Here is a 17,462-nt window from a genome sequence, read left to right as displayed (position 1 = left end):
CTCTGACGATGCTGTAGAGTTCCTTGGTGAGTGTTTGACACTCACTTCGATGCGGTTTGCTAGGAGATATTGTTTTGCTTCTTTGAGATAATGGTCATATCTGTTGAGGGCTGACTTGAAGGTGGCTCGGTCTGTGGTGTCTCTACTGGTGTACCATCTTCTCTCCAGTTGTTTGCAGCCACATTTCGTAGTCCTGAGTTCTGGTGTGTACCAGCTGACTTGTTTGGTGGATCTGTGGGTCTTGGCTTGTTTGATGGGGGCCTCTCGGTCAGCAGCGTTGGTGATCTAGGTGGTGAAGTTCTGGACTGCTTGTTCCGGGCTGGCTGGTATTTAGGGCATCCATCCATTGGATCTGTGTCACTTTGTTCTAGCTGCAGAAGGGGGTGTTGGGGGATCGGGGGGCGGTACATGAGATCCTGCGATGGTAAAGTGGATGATGGAGTGGTCAATCAAGCTGAGTTTTGTGACGTAGGTGTATTTGACTCTGCCGCTAGCTGTGAAAATCGGGTCCAGTGTGTGTCCTGCTCTGTGAGTAGGTTCGGTGACCAGTTGGGTGAGGCTGATGTTATGTCAGGTTTTACTTGGTGAAATGTATCAGTGGAATACTCTACTGGTGTAGTATTATCGCACATCTTCAACAGAAGTTTCCACCCAAATTGTAATTTTTGGGTTCCTCACAATAAGGGCTTAAGATAGGTCTGTGTGGTTTGCAGTCCCACCACAATCATTATTCCTCGACATCTCTTTATTGGCTGTCAGTCAGCTGTGTTAGAAGAAAGCACAACACTATTCAATAAAATATCATTTAAAATATGTATTTTATAACTAGCATCCTTTGTCTGACTACAACTTGCGTAAAGTTATCGGTACCTTTATTACCAGTTTCCCATGTATTTTGGTTCTGCAGTTGGCACTGTGTGGTTAAGGAATTTGAGAATTTACTTAAAAGGGGAGTTGGGTAGGCCCGGACTAAGGGTCTCATTTAGAGCTTGGTGGATAGATTAATCCATCATAAATGTGATGGATATCCCGTCTGCTGTATTACAAGCATATATCCAATGGCACTTGTAAAACATCGAATGGGATATCCGTCACGTTTGTGATTAATTAACCAATCTGCAGAACTCTGTGGCATATTCACAATAAAGTGACTAGCCTTGCCTTTCTACTGCCTTCGACTACCTCCTGTTTCAAACTCGGTCTATCAACAGAATTTATCCTAATTATTCTTCCAAGGCTTGAGCATATTTTATTAGCATTTATGGTCAAATAGGTATATTGCATATAAATATTCTATCAACCGCTGGACGATATGTGTTATTCATTTTGTAGCACTTACAAAATCTCAAAAATAAATACATTCAGCAGTTTTGCACAAGTCAAACAGTCCAATTCTTAACAACTGCTCCTAAATAACACTCAAGTATCAGTCAAATGCTGGCTTGCCCTAAACCCAATTAAACCCTACAAACACAAAGAATCCACTGCTCTACACAGGACACGAAATGGGACACATTTCTTCAAACTAAGCTATGGATTTACATCAACAATATTAATCCATTTGGGAAGAAAACACACTCAAATATGTCATACAGTACTCCTCTTTGCATGTGGCACGTCTAATTTAAAGACCCCTTATCTTTTGATACAGTTATTTAAAATGATACCAAGTCCCACAATATTAACAGAAAAGCAATATGATGAATCAATGTATCGAAGTCAGTCAGAGGCCCTATACAAATTCAACAGCAAACCCTTCTGGAGTGGATTTTCGATGCAATAACCACTCGACAATATGTGGATTCTTCTTTGATGTTGTGAGGTCACGTAGGGTTAATAAAACCCAAAAATATCTGCAGGTACTTTGCCTTATGTTAATGGGCCAGTTTGATGGAAAGGTGCCTAGACTCTATGAACACTGGGCAGCCTGTGCGAAGCGCTACAGCAAGCACAGCGATCTTGTTGCTGAGTGTGCATTAGTCATTCTGTTTGTAAACTGAGGCCTCGCTAATAATCGACAAACAGGAAACTGTTGTAACATAATAGGATACCTGATCTCTGCAATGCATTTATTTACAACTCAGTCTACCAGAGAAGACACACTGAGGCCCCGGGGCATCCGAGGACAGGTCAAGAGAACACAGGTGCTATTCTGCCCCTGTGCACTGTACTCGCGTGCCAATGTGAGCTGTGTGGAGACGAAACTGCTAAATTGTAAACAAGTTAGTTCTTTAGTCTCACTTAAGAAAGGGAATAGCTTCTATAGTTTGCTATGCTGTGTCACATTGTTATGCTGTGTGGTATTCCAATTTGTACAGGGCCTTTTCACCGAATACATAGCTCTGTCGATGGTAGTCTATGCAATTCTCCAGAACCTGTATGGCAGAGCCATTCTCAATGCAACCACAAAATTAACAAATACGTGATTTCGTTTTAGGTTACATTTGTGCACTACATTAAGTAGTTCCTTGAGAACTGGGATGGGAAATATGTTGTAACTGTTTGGAGAATCAGTTTGAAGCACATTATAAGAGATTTAATCACTTAGGCCCATATTTATCAAGGTTTCGTGTCGCCCTTGTGACGCAAATCTTAAGTGAGATTTATCTAGCCATGCAAAGGCCTCTTGTGGAGCCCTGCATGGCTTGATAAATTGGGAGTAACGCAAAGCAGCGCAAATCGATGTCTTGCGCTACTCTGCAGCAGGGAGGAGTTCCACGGGTAGAGCGTGGGTGTTCTCACGCAATCACCTATGGATTTTGACGCATTCCCAGATGTACCATTAGTGGTAGACCTGGGAATGTGTTAAACTTCTACACCTTCCCAGGTCAGGCATAACGAGGAGAAATATTTTAATTTCTCCTTGTTTTTTCCCTTTCTGTGTAATGCATTCGGCAGCAGACGTAGAAAGAGGAAAATGCATCTCAGGATTATGTTTGTGCAAGAAGGCGTCCTTCCCTGCACAAAAACAACCCTGCCTACAATGCACGCACCCATGCAACATGACACAATGATGCCTGCGTTGGCGCTAGGCAGCCAAAAGTTTGCCAGTGCTAAGAAAAGACAGTATTGTGCCGTATAATGGTAAATATGGCGCATTCCTGTCCTTTCCATCAGTACAGCGCAGCAAGGTGGCTTACTGCGCTGTGCTGCATGAATAAATCATAAATCTGCCCTTTGATGTCAAAATTTGAGAAAAATATCTGAGAAAATCGAGGACTACATTTGCCTTCCAAAGAAAAATGGATGACTTATTAAATGCATGTATAGGCTCTTGCCCTTCCCCTCACCCCATTCAGTAAGGTAAAAAGCTCACTGGCTTCTGCTATTACTTAAATCTCTCAGAAGACAATACATCAACATTAGGATATTGAACATAGGGAAATAATGCATGTGTCCAAAACACACGTTCAGCTCTCAAGCTAAAGTTACACCAAACGAGGTTGAAAGATGAAAATACAAATATAATTCCCACGAAGAGGAGTACGGCAGATAATCCATGTAGGCCACTAAATTAAGTATAGCTAACAATAGCATTGATTAAAAACGCATACAGTGAAACTATTTGAACACAAATTCGAGATAACAATGTTATTTGTATTCTAACTCCTTTTCTTAAAATGGATCATCAGGGATGCTAGTTTGGTAATAGAATGGTGGAATTTTGATCCCAATATTTAAGAAAGGCAAGCGAGAAGGTCAGACTTACTGTTCCATTTGAATACAACCTATAGAGAGGCTTCAACATCGCTGTTATGCGACTTTAAATACATATTTGAGATGTTTATCTTATATTGTAGCTCACTTTCGTAAAATGCACCAATGAGGGATGGTATATTTTCGTTGAATGTTGACATTTTGTTTACAATATTTAAGAAAGGCAATTGATGCAGCCCCGAATTGTCGCCAAAAACATTTTTTACGTAGAATGTATTCACCTGCTACCTGAGTTCAAAGGGCATATGGTATCATTTTTTCGAATGCCATTTGAGGTCAAATTGTCTGTGAGGTCACTATATTGTACTTAAAATATTGGTGACGTGACACAACTGCATATAAATGGAGCCTGAATGGCGCCTGCTCTATGTGACAGCGAGCAGGCTGAGAACGTATGTGGTGGGGTTTGCAAACCTTCTTGTACTGTCAGATATATGCAAATACAGTGTTCACAATTACCGATAAAACTTTCTGAAAAGTTTTCATGTTAAATATACCAGTACAAACGGAGAAAATATGAGAAGACTGGTTTTCACACGCTGGAAAAAACGACGCCTTTACTGAGGGCGGCTCAGCAAATTCGGCCCAGGAACCTTTAAGAAACTCCTGCTGGAAAATGCAACGCCTCCTCCCTTCGCCGAAACGGGAATCGGCCTCGTAATATCTACAAGCGGTTGATTGTGCCAAGCCAGCATTCCCGCCGCGTGACTCACGCTGGACTGCATGCGCGCATCGGCATTACGTCATGCGCTGGGATGGCACCGCTACAGCAGGGGTGTGCATCAGCGGCCCGCGCGCCGTGCCAATTTGTGGTTCTCTCAGCGTGATAGCTTTGCCAGAGTGCCATTGAAAACAAAGGCACTTCCAGCCAGGGCATGCGAGGCATTTAATCATTTTATTATGTTGTCAGGCCCAACAGCGTAGTCATGCAGCAGTGTACGTTGATCCAATGTCCATAGCCCAGCTGTTTTATTAGTAACTCTGGCTTTTTAATGTATGGCTTGGCTCTCGAGACTGGAGCAACCACTAATCTCTAACAAATGGTAATCAGAGTTATCAAACTAACATGAATTTAGTGGTCTAGGGTCCTAATCTCAAGTACAAGTGAGACATTCTATCAAAATGAAGTTATTCTGGTCAATAAACATAAGACCTGCTCACTTTCTAGGACACTCACCACTTGATTTTGTTTTATTGCTTTAAAGTCTATCTGCAACATTATTAGCAGAGACACAGTGCAATTCTTCCTATGCATATTCTGTTTACTGTATGATCCCCGACTTTTACTAAATTGTTGTTGTCATTACACTCTTGGCCTCTCTTGTAAAGCGCTCTGATATCCTTCGGGATCTAGTTTGCGCTATAGAAAACTTTATAAATAAATAATAAAGTCATCTGGACAGAGGCACATGGGGGGGGGGGGGGGTCCACAGAGCGTTAGTGCGGACATTAAGCATATTTTAAAGGCATTGACATACTCAACCTGGTAATATAGTGCTACAAGACATTTTCCTCTCTTCACCATGATCACTTATACAGCACAGCGCAATTACCGTTCCACATGCCCCAGTCGCAGGGCCACACAGAGGGCGACACCACCTCCCGCCCCCAGCCAGACGCTAACAACCGTTAATTGACTTTCATTTCATAAGGGAGTTCAACTGACACATTGCCAACACCTCTCCATAGAGGGAGATAAAACTCTCGTTCACACATTTGCTTGTTGAGAAGAACTCGCTTCTCCCACAGTTTAACCATGTTGCGAGCAAGTGAATCATTGTTTATATTTATGGCGCTCACCCTTTGACTTTGTTCGACTACAGCACACAATCAATTGAAGATAATGTAATTAGTCCCTGACTATTTTACAGTACATTGAGAAATCTGAAAAATTCATTCACCTCTTTCCCTTCATGATGCCAAATTCTTGAACAACACCTTGGCAAGCTAAAATGCAGCACCCTCCTTGTCTGCCTCCCTCACACTCATCTCCTCTGGACAAAACCATCAACTTTGCTGCACACAAACTCTTCAAACCTCCTCTCATTGTCCCACTGTTAGCCTATCACCAGTCTACTATTTCCCTCTGAAAAGTTAGGCCAAGGGTGGGAACCACAGAAAGTAAACAAGGCTTCTAAAAATCCCCTTTCATCTATGTCCCTGAATCAGCCCTCAAACCTCAGAGATAACGGTCTTAAGAGGAGTGCCCGGGGTACCAAACAGCAATCTAGAGAGGAAGCGGCTTCTATCTCTTCCAGCCCCTGAGTGATGTCCATGATGTACTGTTGCCCTAGTGTCTCACTCCTTACGAATCAGTTTCACTGAGTAGCAAGTTTTTTTATAACATGGTTAATGCCAACCACATTATTTGAACGGTTAAAACAATTGCGTGTGAAACCTACTGGTCCTTAAAATTAAAAATATCTAAGTTTAGTCAACCTCTAGTTATGGATACTGCAAATTTTTTCAAGGGCATTATTGACATCAGCCGGCAATAAGGGACCTCTACAAACCCCTGGCATCACTGAAACCGAAGGACCCAGATGAATCCAGCGTGCTGTGGATTGCATGGGTCCCACTACGTTTTCTTACCCACAATGCCTGCAAATTTGGTGCTTTGGCAAAAATCACAGCTCACATTTCTGTGAGAGAACGTTTTGCAATCTGTGGGGATCCACTCAATTCCTACAACTGGGCGTTCCTATATTTCTGAAGATAAAGATGTTATCCCTCTTGTGAGGAACAAATGAGCGGATGTAGGAAGTCAGACAGACAGATCGGTAAACAGATAATTAGACAAACAAGCGTGCCCTATCTAGAGATAGGTAAGTGCATCAAGGTATAGCTCTGAACTCTGTGACGAAAGAATAATCAGTCTGCTGCCTGTAATAGATGACACATAGATCGCCTATCTAAGATAGGTGAGGAATAGCTCTACTGCTGGCCTTAAGCAATATATCAACCAGCTGAGCAAGGCATCACTCTGCCAAATGTAAGTGATAGTCCTGCTGTGGTTCAAGTGAGCGCCAGCTATGCTAAATGCTGCAAAAGAGGGATAGTTCTGTTGTCTGTCGCAGGTGAGAGACAGCTCTGCCATCTACACCATGCAAGGAATGAGTCAGCAAAGCAAGGGATGGTACCTGCTATTTAACTGACAAGTGGACACGTGGCCTATTGCGCCTACTATAGTGCTGCTATTTTCTCACAACTCGCGCAAGACGACTGCAGAGAAAAGAGATCCTTTCTGCCCCTATATCCAATCAATATATTTACCTATAAGCACACCGAGGCACACATTGATTTGTGGAGCACAACGTTGCAAAAAACTGAAAGGAGAGGGCGCTGAAGGAGTAGTAGTCACTCAGTACCTTAAATAAAGGATAAACCACTTTCAGGTTCTTAAGAAAATTGTTGATCACAGGTAAACAAGGCGTAGACAACCAGAAACATAGCCCTAAACTAGACTGCATGACTTCTCCATCATCACATGTCTCCTAATGTATTCCATGCCAAATAATACTTATGCCAAGGTGTGAGGGGGCTTTAGTAGGATAAAGCTTTGTAGCAAGGAGGGGATGCTTCTGTTGTTGAGATGATTGGTTCTGCTGCTTAGAGCAGAATATTCACACAGAAGCGCTTATCCATTCAATAACTTATGCAAGGACATCCCACTCCAAAAGTGTGGAAGCTCACCAGCCTGCCAGTGTAGAGCTTTAAAATAAATCCAGTACCTGCTTCAAATTTGTTTCCATCTGCAGTACATTCCAGTTCCTTTCTCAACAGAACCACACACAGGACCCGATTCACAAATAGCCTCCGCAGTAATGTCAGAGGCTCCACAGTAGTGGCAGAGTCTCCGCACTCGTGGTGGAATCTCCGCATAGTTCACTGCATAGAGTGTGCCGTGCTAAGATTCCATCATGAGTGTGGAGACTCCGCACAGTGCACTGCATAGAGTGTGCCGTGCTAAGATTCCGTCGCAAGTGCGGAGACTCCGCCACAACTGTGGAGCCTCTGCCATGGCTGCGGAGGCTCTTTGTGAATCGGTCCTCATGTCGAAATAATGTTCTAGCCAGATGGCAACCAATGTAGTGATTTGCTTTTCTCGGCTATCATAGTTGCTTTTATTTGGGAGATAATCATTTCTAATGACGAATAACATTGCAAATTTGAATTTTGTCTGAAATATACAGAATACAGGAACCCATTTCATGAGGGGCATCATGGTAGATGTAAAATAAATATTACATCCAACAATTGCAAGATCAAGATGAAGGAAGACAAATAAATGACCAATAATCACAATTTGAATATGTTTAAAAAGCATACATGTTTTCCCTCATCTGCCCCCTTTGTTTTTGGGGGTTTATTTGTGAAAGCTATTGGATGGATTTTCATAAAACCAACATTGGATTACAAGTTGGATTATGCTACTTCACTTCATCCAAGTTTGATGAAAATCCATTCTCCAATTTTTGCTCCACCTACATTTCAATTTTAGATAGTACAAATAATAGAGGAAATAAACGCCCATTCCATAACCGATCTTCACCTACCACTTCTAGATTCAGTGAGACAGGTTCAATCAAACACTTGGACAATTTAATGCAGCTTCATCGAATGATGCAAAAGTTATTACAGATCAAAAACGGTCTCATTTTACCAAAGTTTTTGGTTGCTGTTCCTAGCTTCCCCAGTGCTTGTTAAATAGTGTTGGCATTAGAAAAGCCAATCATGACAGGCAGCCATCCTGGAACGTTATTTTCAACAGTTCTGAGATGTCAGCTCGCCATGTTGGAAGCAAGATAATACAATTCCAAGATGGCCGGCAATCACTGTTGGCTTTGTCTATGCTTGCTCAATTTTGCATGTGCATTATCAAATAGTCAATTGTGGTAGATGGCTCAGTTTTACAAGTGCATGGACATAGCCAATAGCAGCGGAGAGCAGTAGATTGTAGTAGAGACGCAGGGCAGTATGAGACATGGACAGCAGCAGGGTTTGGCTTTGGAAAACAAAGTATATAAAGGTAGTAGGTGGGAAAAGAACAGAGTGTGATGGGGTTAGGGATATTAAGAGAAGGGATGCCAAGGGAAATAGCATCAGCTTAAGAGTCAGAGAGAAAGAGAAAGGAGCAGGACATGTACTGCCATGGGGTGCTATGTCACAAATGTTTAAAAATAGAAAAAGTTGTTCCCTGACCTTAGGAGTGGAAGGATACATTAACCGAGTAAAATATTAAGGTGCATCTAAATGCTCTAGGGCAGGACAACCCCAGCGATAAGGGGGAAAGGCATTAAAATCTGAGCAACAAATTAAAAAATACAAGAAATTAATGAAAGGATGAGTATGGAGTAGGCCCAAACCCCACTCTAAGGCCCTTATGATGAGGGCTCGAATTTAGTCCAGGGATACAGGGGAGATGGAATCTCCGGTTCCAGTGGGTGTCCCCACAACAAATTCTGGCTATTATTCTATGGAATGGAGAATGAGTGCATGGGCCCATAAACACTGGGCATTTATGTATTTTTCCCTATTCTGTGGAGAAAATAGCTGACAAATAGCTGACATCTCTCTCTTGTTCTAAGCAGGCAGAAAGTGTCAGAATGAGGAAAGATGGCGGACGAAGGGGTGAGCGTGGTAGGTTATAACATATCATGTGTATTTGTAAAGCACACGCTCATCCAAGGGTATCTTGGTGCTGAATAACAGTTGTTTATTGTTACCCAATTCATTGGTACTCACTTTATCGACCTTAGAAGGATGAAAGGCTGAGTGGACCCGCTTTGATTTGAACCTGTGACCATGAGGTCAAACACAGGCCCCTATAGTGGTCGCATTAATCGACTATGCCACCATTAGGGTTAGCATAGGTTTTGGTATGTCCAGGGGGGCATTGTCAGCTTCTCCTCTGCTGCTGCTGGGGTCATGCAGGGACCAAGCAGTGCTGCTGCCTCCACCCCTTGCAGCACTGAAGATAGATCCTATTGCTCTGGACATGGAATCACTGGGTCCAGAGTTTGCACACCCAAACATTCCAGGCTTGGAGATACTTATAATTGCAGGTAGCATGATTCCACCCAGAATCACTGCTCAGGGTGAAACTTCGTCACTAATAATGGGGCCTAAGTATATAGTTGAAAGACTGCATTGCTGATTGTGACAGATAACTAAAGCTGCCTGCAACCAGATTGCAAAAAATTAATTTCCAATAGCGAGAGCAAGTTAACCATAACTTCAGAAATCCTGTTGCCAACTCTGTTTTTGGCAATTATATAAAATAAAAGTAAGAACAATAAAAGTAAGGAATGTGGCATTTATGAGGCTTTTTTTGAATTAGAACACCAGCTTTGGGGTCAATAGGTTCTTCACTGCAATATCAGTAAATATTGGAAATTGTAGCTAGTTGCACTGTATTTTCTTTGTTGACAGCTACAAATAGGATGCAAAAACTTGAGTTTTACCACTCATGCTTGGATTCTGCTGTCAGGAACTTGTAGTAAGTAAGAAAGTAAAAAAGAGAGAGAGAATGTGTGTGTGTGTGAGAGAGAGAGAGAGAGAGAGAAAGAGAGAGAGAGAGGGGGGAGGGAGGGATGGAGGGAGATACAACAGTTTGCCAGTATCTGTTTCACACTCCGGTGCCAGAAATGATTCACTCACCAATTAGTCATCCACGTCTTTTGTGCTATTTTCTACACTTCAGTGCATTGCAGGTTTCAACATTTTCTGTGCCAAAACAACTGCGCACTTCTGGATTGAAATGGCATGATGTATGCCTATTTGTTTTCTTTTAAAGGAATCCCAAAAGCATAGCTTTCCTCACTGCTCATTCCTGAAACTGCTGAATAATGCATGCCACTTCTCACCCCTGAAACTGCTGAATAATGCATGCATTACATACAGGCAGAGATGGTTGCGGGTTGAGGTGCTTGTGTGGGGACTTCGCTTTTTTCTGTAGGAGAAATTAAAGGCAAAGGGTATATAACAGGTTGAATGGCTGATAGCAAAGGTGAGATTTGACTGCAGCTAACTTTCTGCAAAAGATCTGCGGGGCCGGAGTAGTGTTATTAAAACATTAGGGGTCTCAATTAGAGGCCCTTAGGATCCTCTTTAAAATGAGGAATTACCAGGTTAATCAGCAATTATGGGCTCGATTCCAATGATTATTTCTCAATACACTGGACGCATTTCACCTGAGTGCGCCCCTGAATGAAATATTCCGGATCTGCAGAATTATCACAGATCTGGTAATCTCCATTTACCTGGTAACTTCCATTAATAAACTTCCCTCCATTGCCAATAGACTGCGAACAGCATTATGGTCGTGATACTGTGTTCGACCTGTGAATCAATGTGCACCATCAAAAGGTGCACTTTAAAATCTAGGTTATTTGTGCATCCTTGTCCCACTTACCTGACAGAATATTGTCATTTTTAATAGAGGGGAACTTCAGGGTCATTTCATGCTTGTGCCTGTGAATCATCAGGTGATCCTCATTGTGAAAGCGCTGTCAGAGAAAAAAACACAAGAGATACAAGTTAAAATAATAGTGAATCCATGCATTAAATCAACCCTGGAAATTGCAACAGACATTACAAAATAACTGTGCACCAATAAAACGCTTGCAATAGATTTAGCTTCGTGGAAAGGGTGTATTTGTAATGCAGATGCATGTGAAATGACTTGGAGGGCTATGCTGCAGGTGATGTATGTTATTGATTTAATACTGATTACTGTTATAATAATATTTTTAATAAAGTTCTGGTAACACCCATGGTGAAACAAAGCCGAGATATTATGATCTGGATCTTGGGATCCACTAAGAAAACTAAGAAAGGGGCCGCACTTACACCCAGAGATTTCAACTGCTTTGAGCAGCCCGAGTCCCTGGTGTGAACTGTCCGGTCCCATGAGGTTAGCGCATTATTCATAATACTGATGGGGCCAGTGATTTCTAATACCGCCCTTTTATTTCATATGTGGCCCGCCAGATGACAGGCAGCTTGTAACGACGCCCTGAAAGGCAATGGGGCGATGAGGAGAGCTACAAGACTGACATGAATATCGATGACAGACCAATATTAATACCCTGTAGATACACTGTGGGCCTTATTATGACTTTGGCGGTGTGGAGGCGGTGCCACCATGTTGCAACCCCGCTCCCACACCACCAAAGCCAAAACAGACCGCCCGCCAGATTACACCTTTTTCGGTCGATGGAGGGCAGTTCTTTGGCGTTCGACGCAGCGCAATGAAAGCATGTTCCTACACTGTCCGAAATGTACAATGTTGTGCATTTCGTTCCGTACATGAACAGGGGAGTGAATGCAGACAGGGGGGGGCACACCATGTGCCCCCCCTGCATGCACCCCATGGCGCAGAGGCACAAGGGGGCCTTTATTTCCTCACCACCACACTTTTCATGGCAGTCGCACCGCCATGAAAAGTGCAGCAGTGAGGAAACCCCTAATATGCTTGGCCGTGCCACAGCAGCTGCATCACCAGCATATTATGGGCCTCAGACTACTGTGCCACCACTAGTGATCAGAGATCTGTGCCGCAGCAGCAATCCCGTGGCGGTCCATCCACCACAGTCCTAATGCTGTGGGCGGACTACCATTCTGGCGCTCCGTGGACCGCCACCACGGGTTCTGCGGTCCCTTGAACCGCCGACTCGTACTAAGGCCATTAGGCAAATTAGGCCCTGATTATGACTATGGTGGGGTACATTTTGAACACTGCACACACTCTTATTTGCACAGGAATTGGAATTATGAGTTGTGAGATAATTATCACACATCTTTCTGCTAATAGAACCTTATGAAGCATTGTGGAATTCACTCTTTACACACCTCTAGATATAATAACACCTTCCCTTCAGAAAACTCCTTAAGGCTTTTACCATTCGTATTAAGCAGGGGACGAAGATTGTATGAAAGACTATGTACAAGGAAACCTCTCCTGAAACCATTTGGAACCTTTTTAGACCAATAAACAAAGAAATAAATACAAAAATGTGTAATGCATGGGAAGGCATTTCTTCTGACTGTTAGTCTTTGGAATAGGTGGCTGGGCAGAGAACACTGGATTAATAATGGTAGAACAGATGTGCTGGAGGTGTTAAAGCTGCCAATACTGAATGGTGTATGTGACACATGCAGCAGCTACTTTAGGGAGAAGATGTGATGGCTGAAAGGGAGATCCATGCTCAGCAACTTCAAAGAGCAGATTCAGAAGGAAGTTCCTCTTTAAGGAGAACTCCCAAAGATTTCACAGACTTGCGGAGGGGCCCAAAAAGCAAGGGGCCACAACAGTACATTGCACCTCTATTTTGGTGTGCCTAGTAACAAAACCTCAGTCTTATTGGCTTTGGAGAAACCTGGAACCATTCCAGAATCCTCAGCAGACAGCCAATCGGATTTTGCACAATGCTATGGGTGAGATGGTCCAAATACGATCAGTTCCCATATATAACAGCACAGCAAGCAAATAATCTAATAGGAGTCTGACATTCGTTTTGAAGAGCATGGGGGACATGAGTTACACTGTGGAACCCCACTGTGCAAGCTATAGCTACTCGAATGAAATGGGGACAGAGTAAGGGCATTAAAGTACTAATTAATATAATATGTAACTCATGATCCTACAGACCCGTGATACCAATATCTCGGAGTCTGCCCAAGAGCATTTTTTGGTCAATTGCATTAAATGCTCTGGATAAATTCCCTAGAATTACGCCTGTTGCATCCCCTTTATTACGGACGACCAATAGTCCATCAACACCAATAACTAAAACAGTTTCTGTGCTTCTCACAGGACAAACGCCAAGTTGCCACACTCTTCCAGGTAGGTAAACAACTAGCTAATCCCTACTTCTTGTGTGATTTTAGTAAGTGCTAGAAGTAGCATAACAGAACAGTAAATGTCCATGCTGGATAGGATAATTCGAGACAATCACTTTTTTAGGAGTGGGTTGACAAAGCCCACTTTCTTTTCATTAAGGAACAGACCGAGAGGAGAGTGACAGATTGATAATGTTCAAAAGTCGGAGGATGACTTCAGGAGCAAATAATTGTAGATTAAAAACAGGGTCATCTATTGTCTTTGGATCTGGACTTCAGCGACTATGGAAACCCTAAGACGTCTTGGTTCTTGTGGGTGTGAAGGAGCGCTTGGTAGTGGCTTCAGACAACAACTGGACCACCATAGATGTATTAAGTGAGACATCTTGATATTAGTCTGAATTTTGAACTGGAAGAAAGAGGCAAGGTCGCCACAAAAAGCTAGAGTGCCTGAGGTTTTCCTGAATGAGCACCTGGGTTGAGTAAAGTCTTTGAACATTCGGAATAATCTACAGGGTGCGCTGCTCATCTGATGGGCTTATGCACAACGATATCTAGATTTAGACTTGAACAGAGCCCCTTTTATAGGTCTTTAGTTGTAATGTGCAGCAGGGCATCTTCACTTGAATAAGAGCTGTGCCCTTTGCATTCCGGGTGAACTGTGAATTAGTAGGCTTGTTTAAGGATTTCAGAAACCATGGATTGTGAGGGCTTTTCACTTTCCGCTGGGCCGGTCTTGAAGATGACTCAGATTTCCAATGGCACAGTGTGTAGGGTATGCAGGGTGGACAATACGTGGTTTTTTTTTCACCGAGATGCGTGGTTCCTAAAATAATATTTTTTTCTGCTTTGTGTCTGTTTTTCCTCGGATTTTGTGTTTTATGTGTTAATTTGATGGTGTCAAAAACTTTTGAGGCAAATGGCTACTTTAAAATAGAAACTAGAATATGTCACTACCTTCAAATTATTGTTGCCACTTGGGGTCACAAAACTGAAGCCCAAGCATCGCTGTAACACTAATTTTAAGGTAGAAATATTATTGTTAGACGGGGACCTGGAGGGTCGGCCGAGCACAGTGATCGCACAGACAGGTAACTTCCCCCCCACAGATGGACACCACACAAAGATCAGGGTAACACCTTTTATAGGCACTTCTGGTAGTAGAGTGGTACGATACAAGGTGATCAGGACACGATGATCCTCTCAATTCTAGTCTCTAGTAAGGGAAGGGGGTAGCGGGACAGTCTTGGTACCCACGGGTACGGAGGTGTAACGGTGATAGCTCACAATCCTCGAGCTCGGTGTTCGGATGGGTCAGACCGCGGCAGCGCCGGCAGGTCCCGAAGAGGTCGTAGGTGGCAACGGGCCACGGCAGCGCCAGCAGGTCCCAACGAGGATGAAGGTTACAACGGGCCGCGGCAGCGCCAGCAGGTCCCACGAGAATGCAGGTTGCAACGGGCCGCGGCAGCGCCAGCAGGTCCCAACGAGGACGAAGGTTGCAGAGGGCCGCGGCAGCGCCAGCAGGTCCCACGAGGATGAAGGGTGCAACGGGCCGCGGCAGCGCCAGCAGGTCCCACGAGAATGCAGGTTGCAACGGGCCGCGGCAGCGCCAGCAGGTCCCAACGAGGACGAAGGTTGCAGAGGGCCGCGGCAGCGCCAGCAGGTCCCACGAGGATGAAGGTTGCAGAGGGCCGCGGCAGCGCCAGCAGGTCCCACGAGGATGAAGGTTGCAGAGGGCCGCGGCAGCGCCAGCAGGCAGGACAATAGTTCACAAGGCAGGGCTGTGGCAGCGCCAGCAGTCCGTCAAGGATGAGTTCTTCTCGGTGTCTCTCGACTCCAGGATACAACTGCCTTCCTGTCCTGGGGCGGCCTCAGTTATAGGTCTGGCGCCCTTTGATGTCCGGACCCTCGCTCTTGGAGGTCGGGAGGCCTGGGATGAGGGAGTCCAGACACCCAGCAGGGGGGTGGAGCCAGCGCCCGAGGAGGCTGGGGGTGCTCGGCACCTGGCGGGGGAGAGCCATCGACACTTCTTACTCCCATTGACCTGCCAAGTGGTCCGTTCACCTCCTGGGTGGAGGGTGGTGCCGGGATGTCGGGGCCTGGCCAGGCCCAGGGTTGGGGTCGGGCTGAGGCCGCGCGGCCGCGTGGTGCCGTGTCCAAGATGGCGGCTGGGCCGGGCAATGGTGCTGACGGTGGCCCGGGCCCTGTCCTGCGGGGAGGGAGCGAGCCCTTCATGTGGCCTGTCCAACATGCGTCCCCCCCAGCTGAAGGCGGGGAGAGTCACCCATCTTCTTGGGGACTTTCCTCGTCGAGGCGGAAAAAGCGGGACAGGCCATCTGCGTTGGCGTGGTCTTGGCCAGGACGATGCTCCACAGTGAAGTCCATCCCCTGCAGGGAGATGGACCATCGCAATAGTTTGGGGTTCTCCCCCCGCATCTGCATGAGCCATTGCAGGGGCCGATGATCTGTCTGTACCCGGAAATGGGTTCCGAAGAGGTACGGCCGGAGCTTCTTGAGGGCCCATACCACTGCGAAGGCCTCTCGCTCAATGGTGCTCCAGCGCTGTTCTCGGGGCAGTAGGCGTCTGCTGATGAAGGCCACGGGTTGGTCCACTCCTTCGGGGTTCAGTTGGGAGAGGACGGCCCCAATACCATGGTCGGAGGCATCGGTCTGCACAATGAACTCGCGGCTGTAGTCGGGGGCCTGGAGCACCGGAGCGGTGCACATGGCGGCCTTCAGCGTCTCGAAGGCCGCGTGACAGTCGGGAGTCCAGTTGACTCGTTTTGGGTTGTTCTTAGACGTGAGTTCCGTGAGGGGCCCCACAATGCTGCCATAGTCCCTCACAAACCGCCGGTAGTATCCGGTGAGCCCCAGGAAGGCTCGGACCTCTGTTTGTGTTTCGGGGGGTTGCCAGGACTGGATGGCAGCTACCTTGAGTTGGAGGGGGGCCACCAGACCGCTCCCCACTTGGTGTCCGAGGTAGGTCACGGACCCCTGGCCGATTTGGCACTTGCTGGCCTTTATGGTGAGGCCGGCCTGTTGGAGGGCCTGCAGGACCGCTCTGAGGTGGTGGAGGTGGTCGGCCCAGTGGCGGCTGTATACCGCGATGTCGTCCAGGTAGGTGGCGCTGAATTCTTCGAGGCCCGCCAATACCTGGTTCACCAGTCTTTGAAAGGTGGCTGGAGCGTTCTTCATGCCGAAGGGCATCACTCTGAAATGGTAGTGTCCGTCCGGGGTGGAGAAAGCGGAACGTTCTTGGGCCCTGGGGGTGAGGCCGATCTGCCAGTAGCCCGCTGTCAGGTCAAAGATGCTTAGGTAGCGGGCTGCCCCCATGCGGTCGACTAGTTCATCTGCTCGGGGGATAGGGTGAGCGTCGGTTCGGGTGACCGCGTTCAGCCCCCGATAGTCGATGCAGAATCGGAGCTCCGGCGTGGTGCCCGGTGCCGCGGCCTTGGGGACCAGGACGACCGGGCTGGCCCAGGGACTGTCCGAAGGCTCGATGACCCCGAGGGCGAGCATCTTGGAGACTTCTTCTTGGATGCATGTACGTACCCGATCCGGTACCCGGTACGCCCGGTGTCGGACAGGAGGACTGTCCCCCGTGTCCACGTCGTGCAGGCACCAGGAGGTGACTCCGGGTGCGAGGGAGAACAGGTTTGCGAACGGCAGCAGGAGGGCCCGGCAATCTTGACGCTGCTCTGGGGTCAGGGCCTCGGAGAGTCGGACCCCGTCCACCGAGCCATCTCTTTCCCGAGTCCTCAGTAGGTCCGGGAGGGGCTCGGAGTCTCCTTCTGTGCCACTGTCGGTCGCCATCAGCAGGCTGAGTTCTGAGCGCATGAAGTGGGGTTTGAGCCTGTTGGCGTGGAGGACCCGGAGGGGGTTCCGGGGGGACTCCAGGTCGA

The 17,462-nt window shown here is 46.2% G+C and overlaps 1 protein-coding gene across 1 annotated transcript in view; it reads right to left on the bottom strand.

Annotated features, from left to right (window-relative positions):
- LOC144784595 (cyclic AMP-responsive element-binding protein 5-like) overlaps positions 1-17,462 on the bottom strand; it is a 499,027-nt gene that overhangs the window by 163,577 nt on the left and 317,988 nt on the right. The window contains exon 3 of the mRNA XM_078663499.1: positions 11,132-11,225. Within this exon, the coding sequence (XP_078519625.1) occupies positions 11,132-11,225 (94 nt within the window). The remainder of the gene's footprint in view (positions 1-11,131; positions 11,226-17,462) is intronic.

The sequence above is a fragment of the Lissotriton helveticus genome, chromosome 10 (assembly GCF_964261635.1).
Source record: "Lissotriton helveticus chromosome 10, aLisHel1.1, whole genome shotgun sequence".
Taxonomy (NCBI): Eukaryota; Metazoa; Chordata; class Amphibia; order Caudata; family Salamandridae; genus Lissotriton; species Lissotriton helveticus.
The sequence above is the reverse complement of the archived record's forward strand: the minus strand, read 5'-3'. Positions and strand labels throughout refer to the sequence as shown.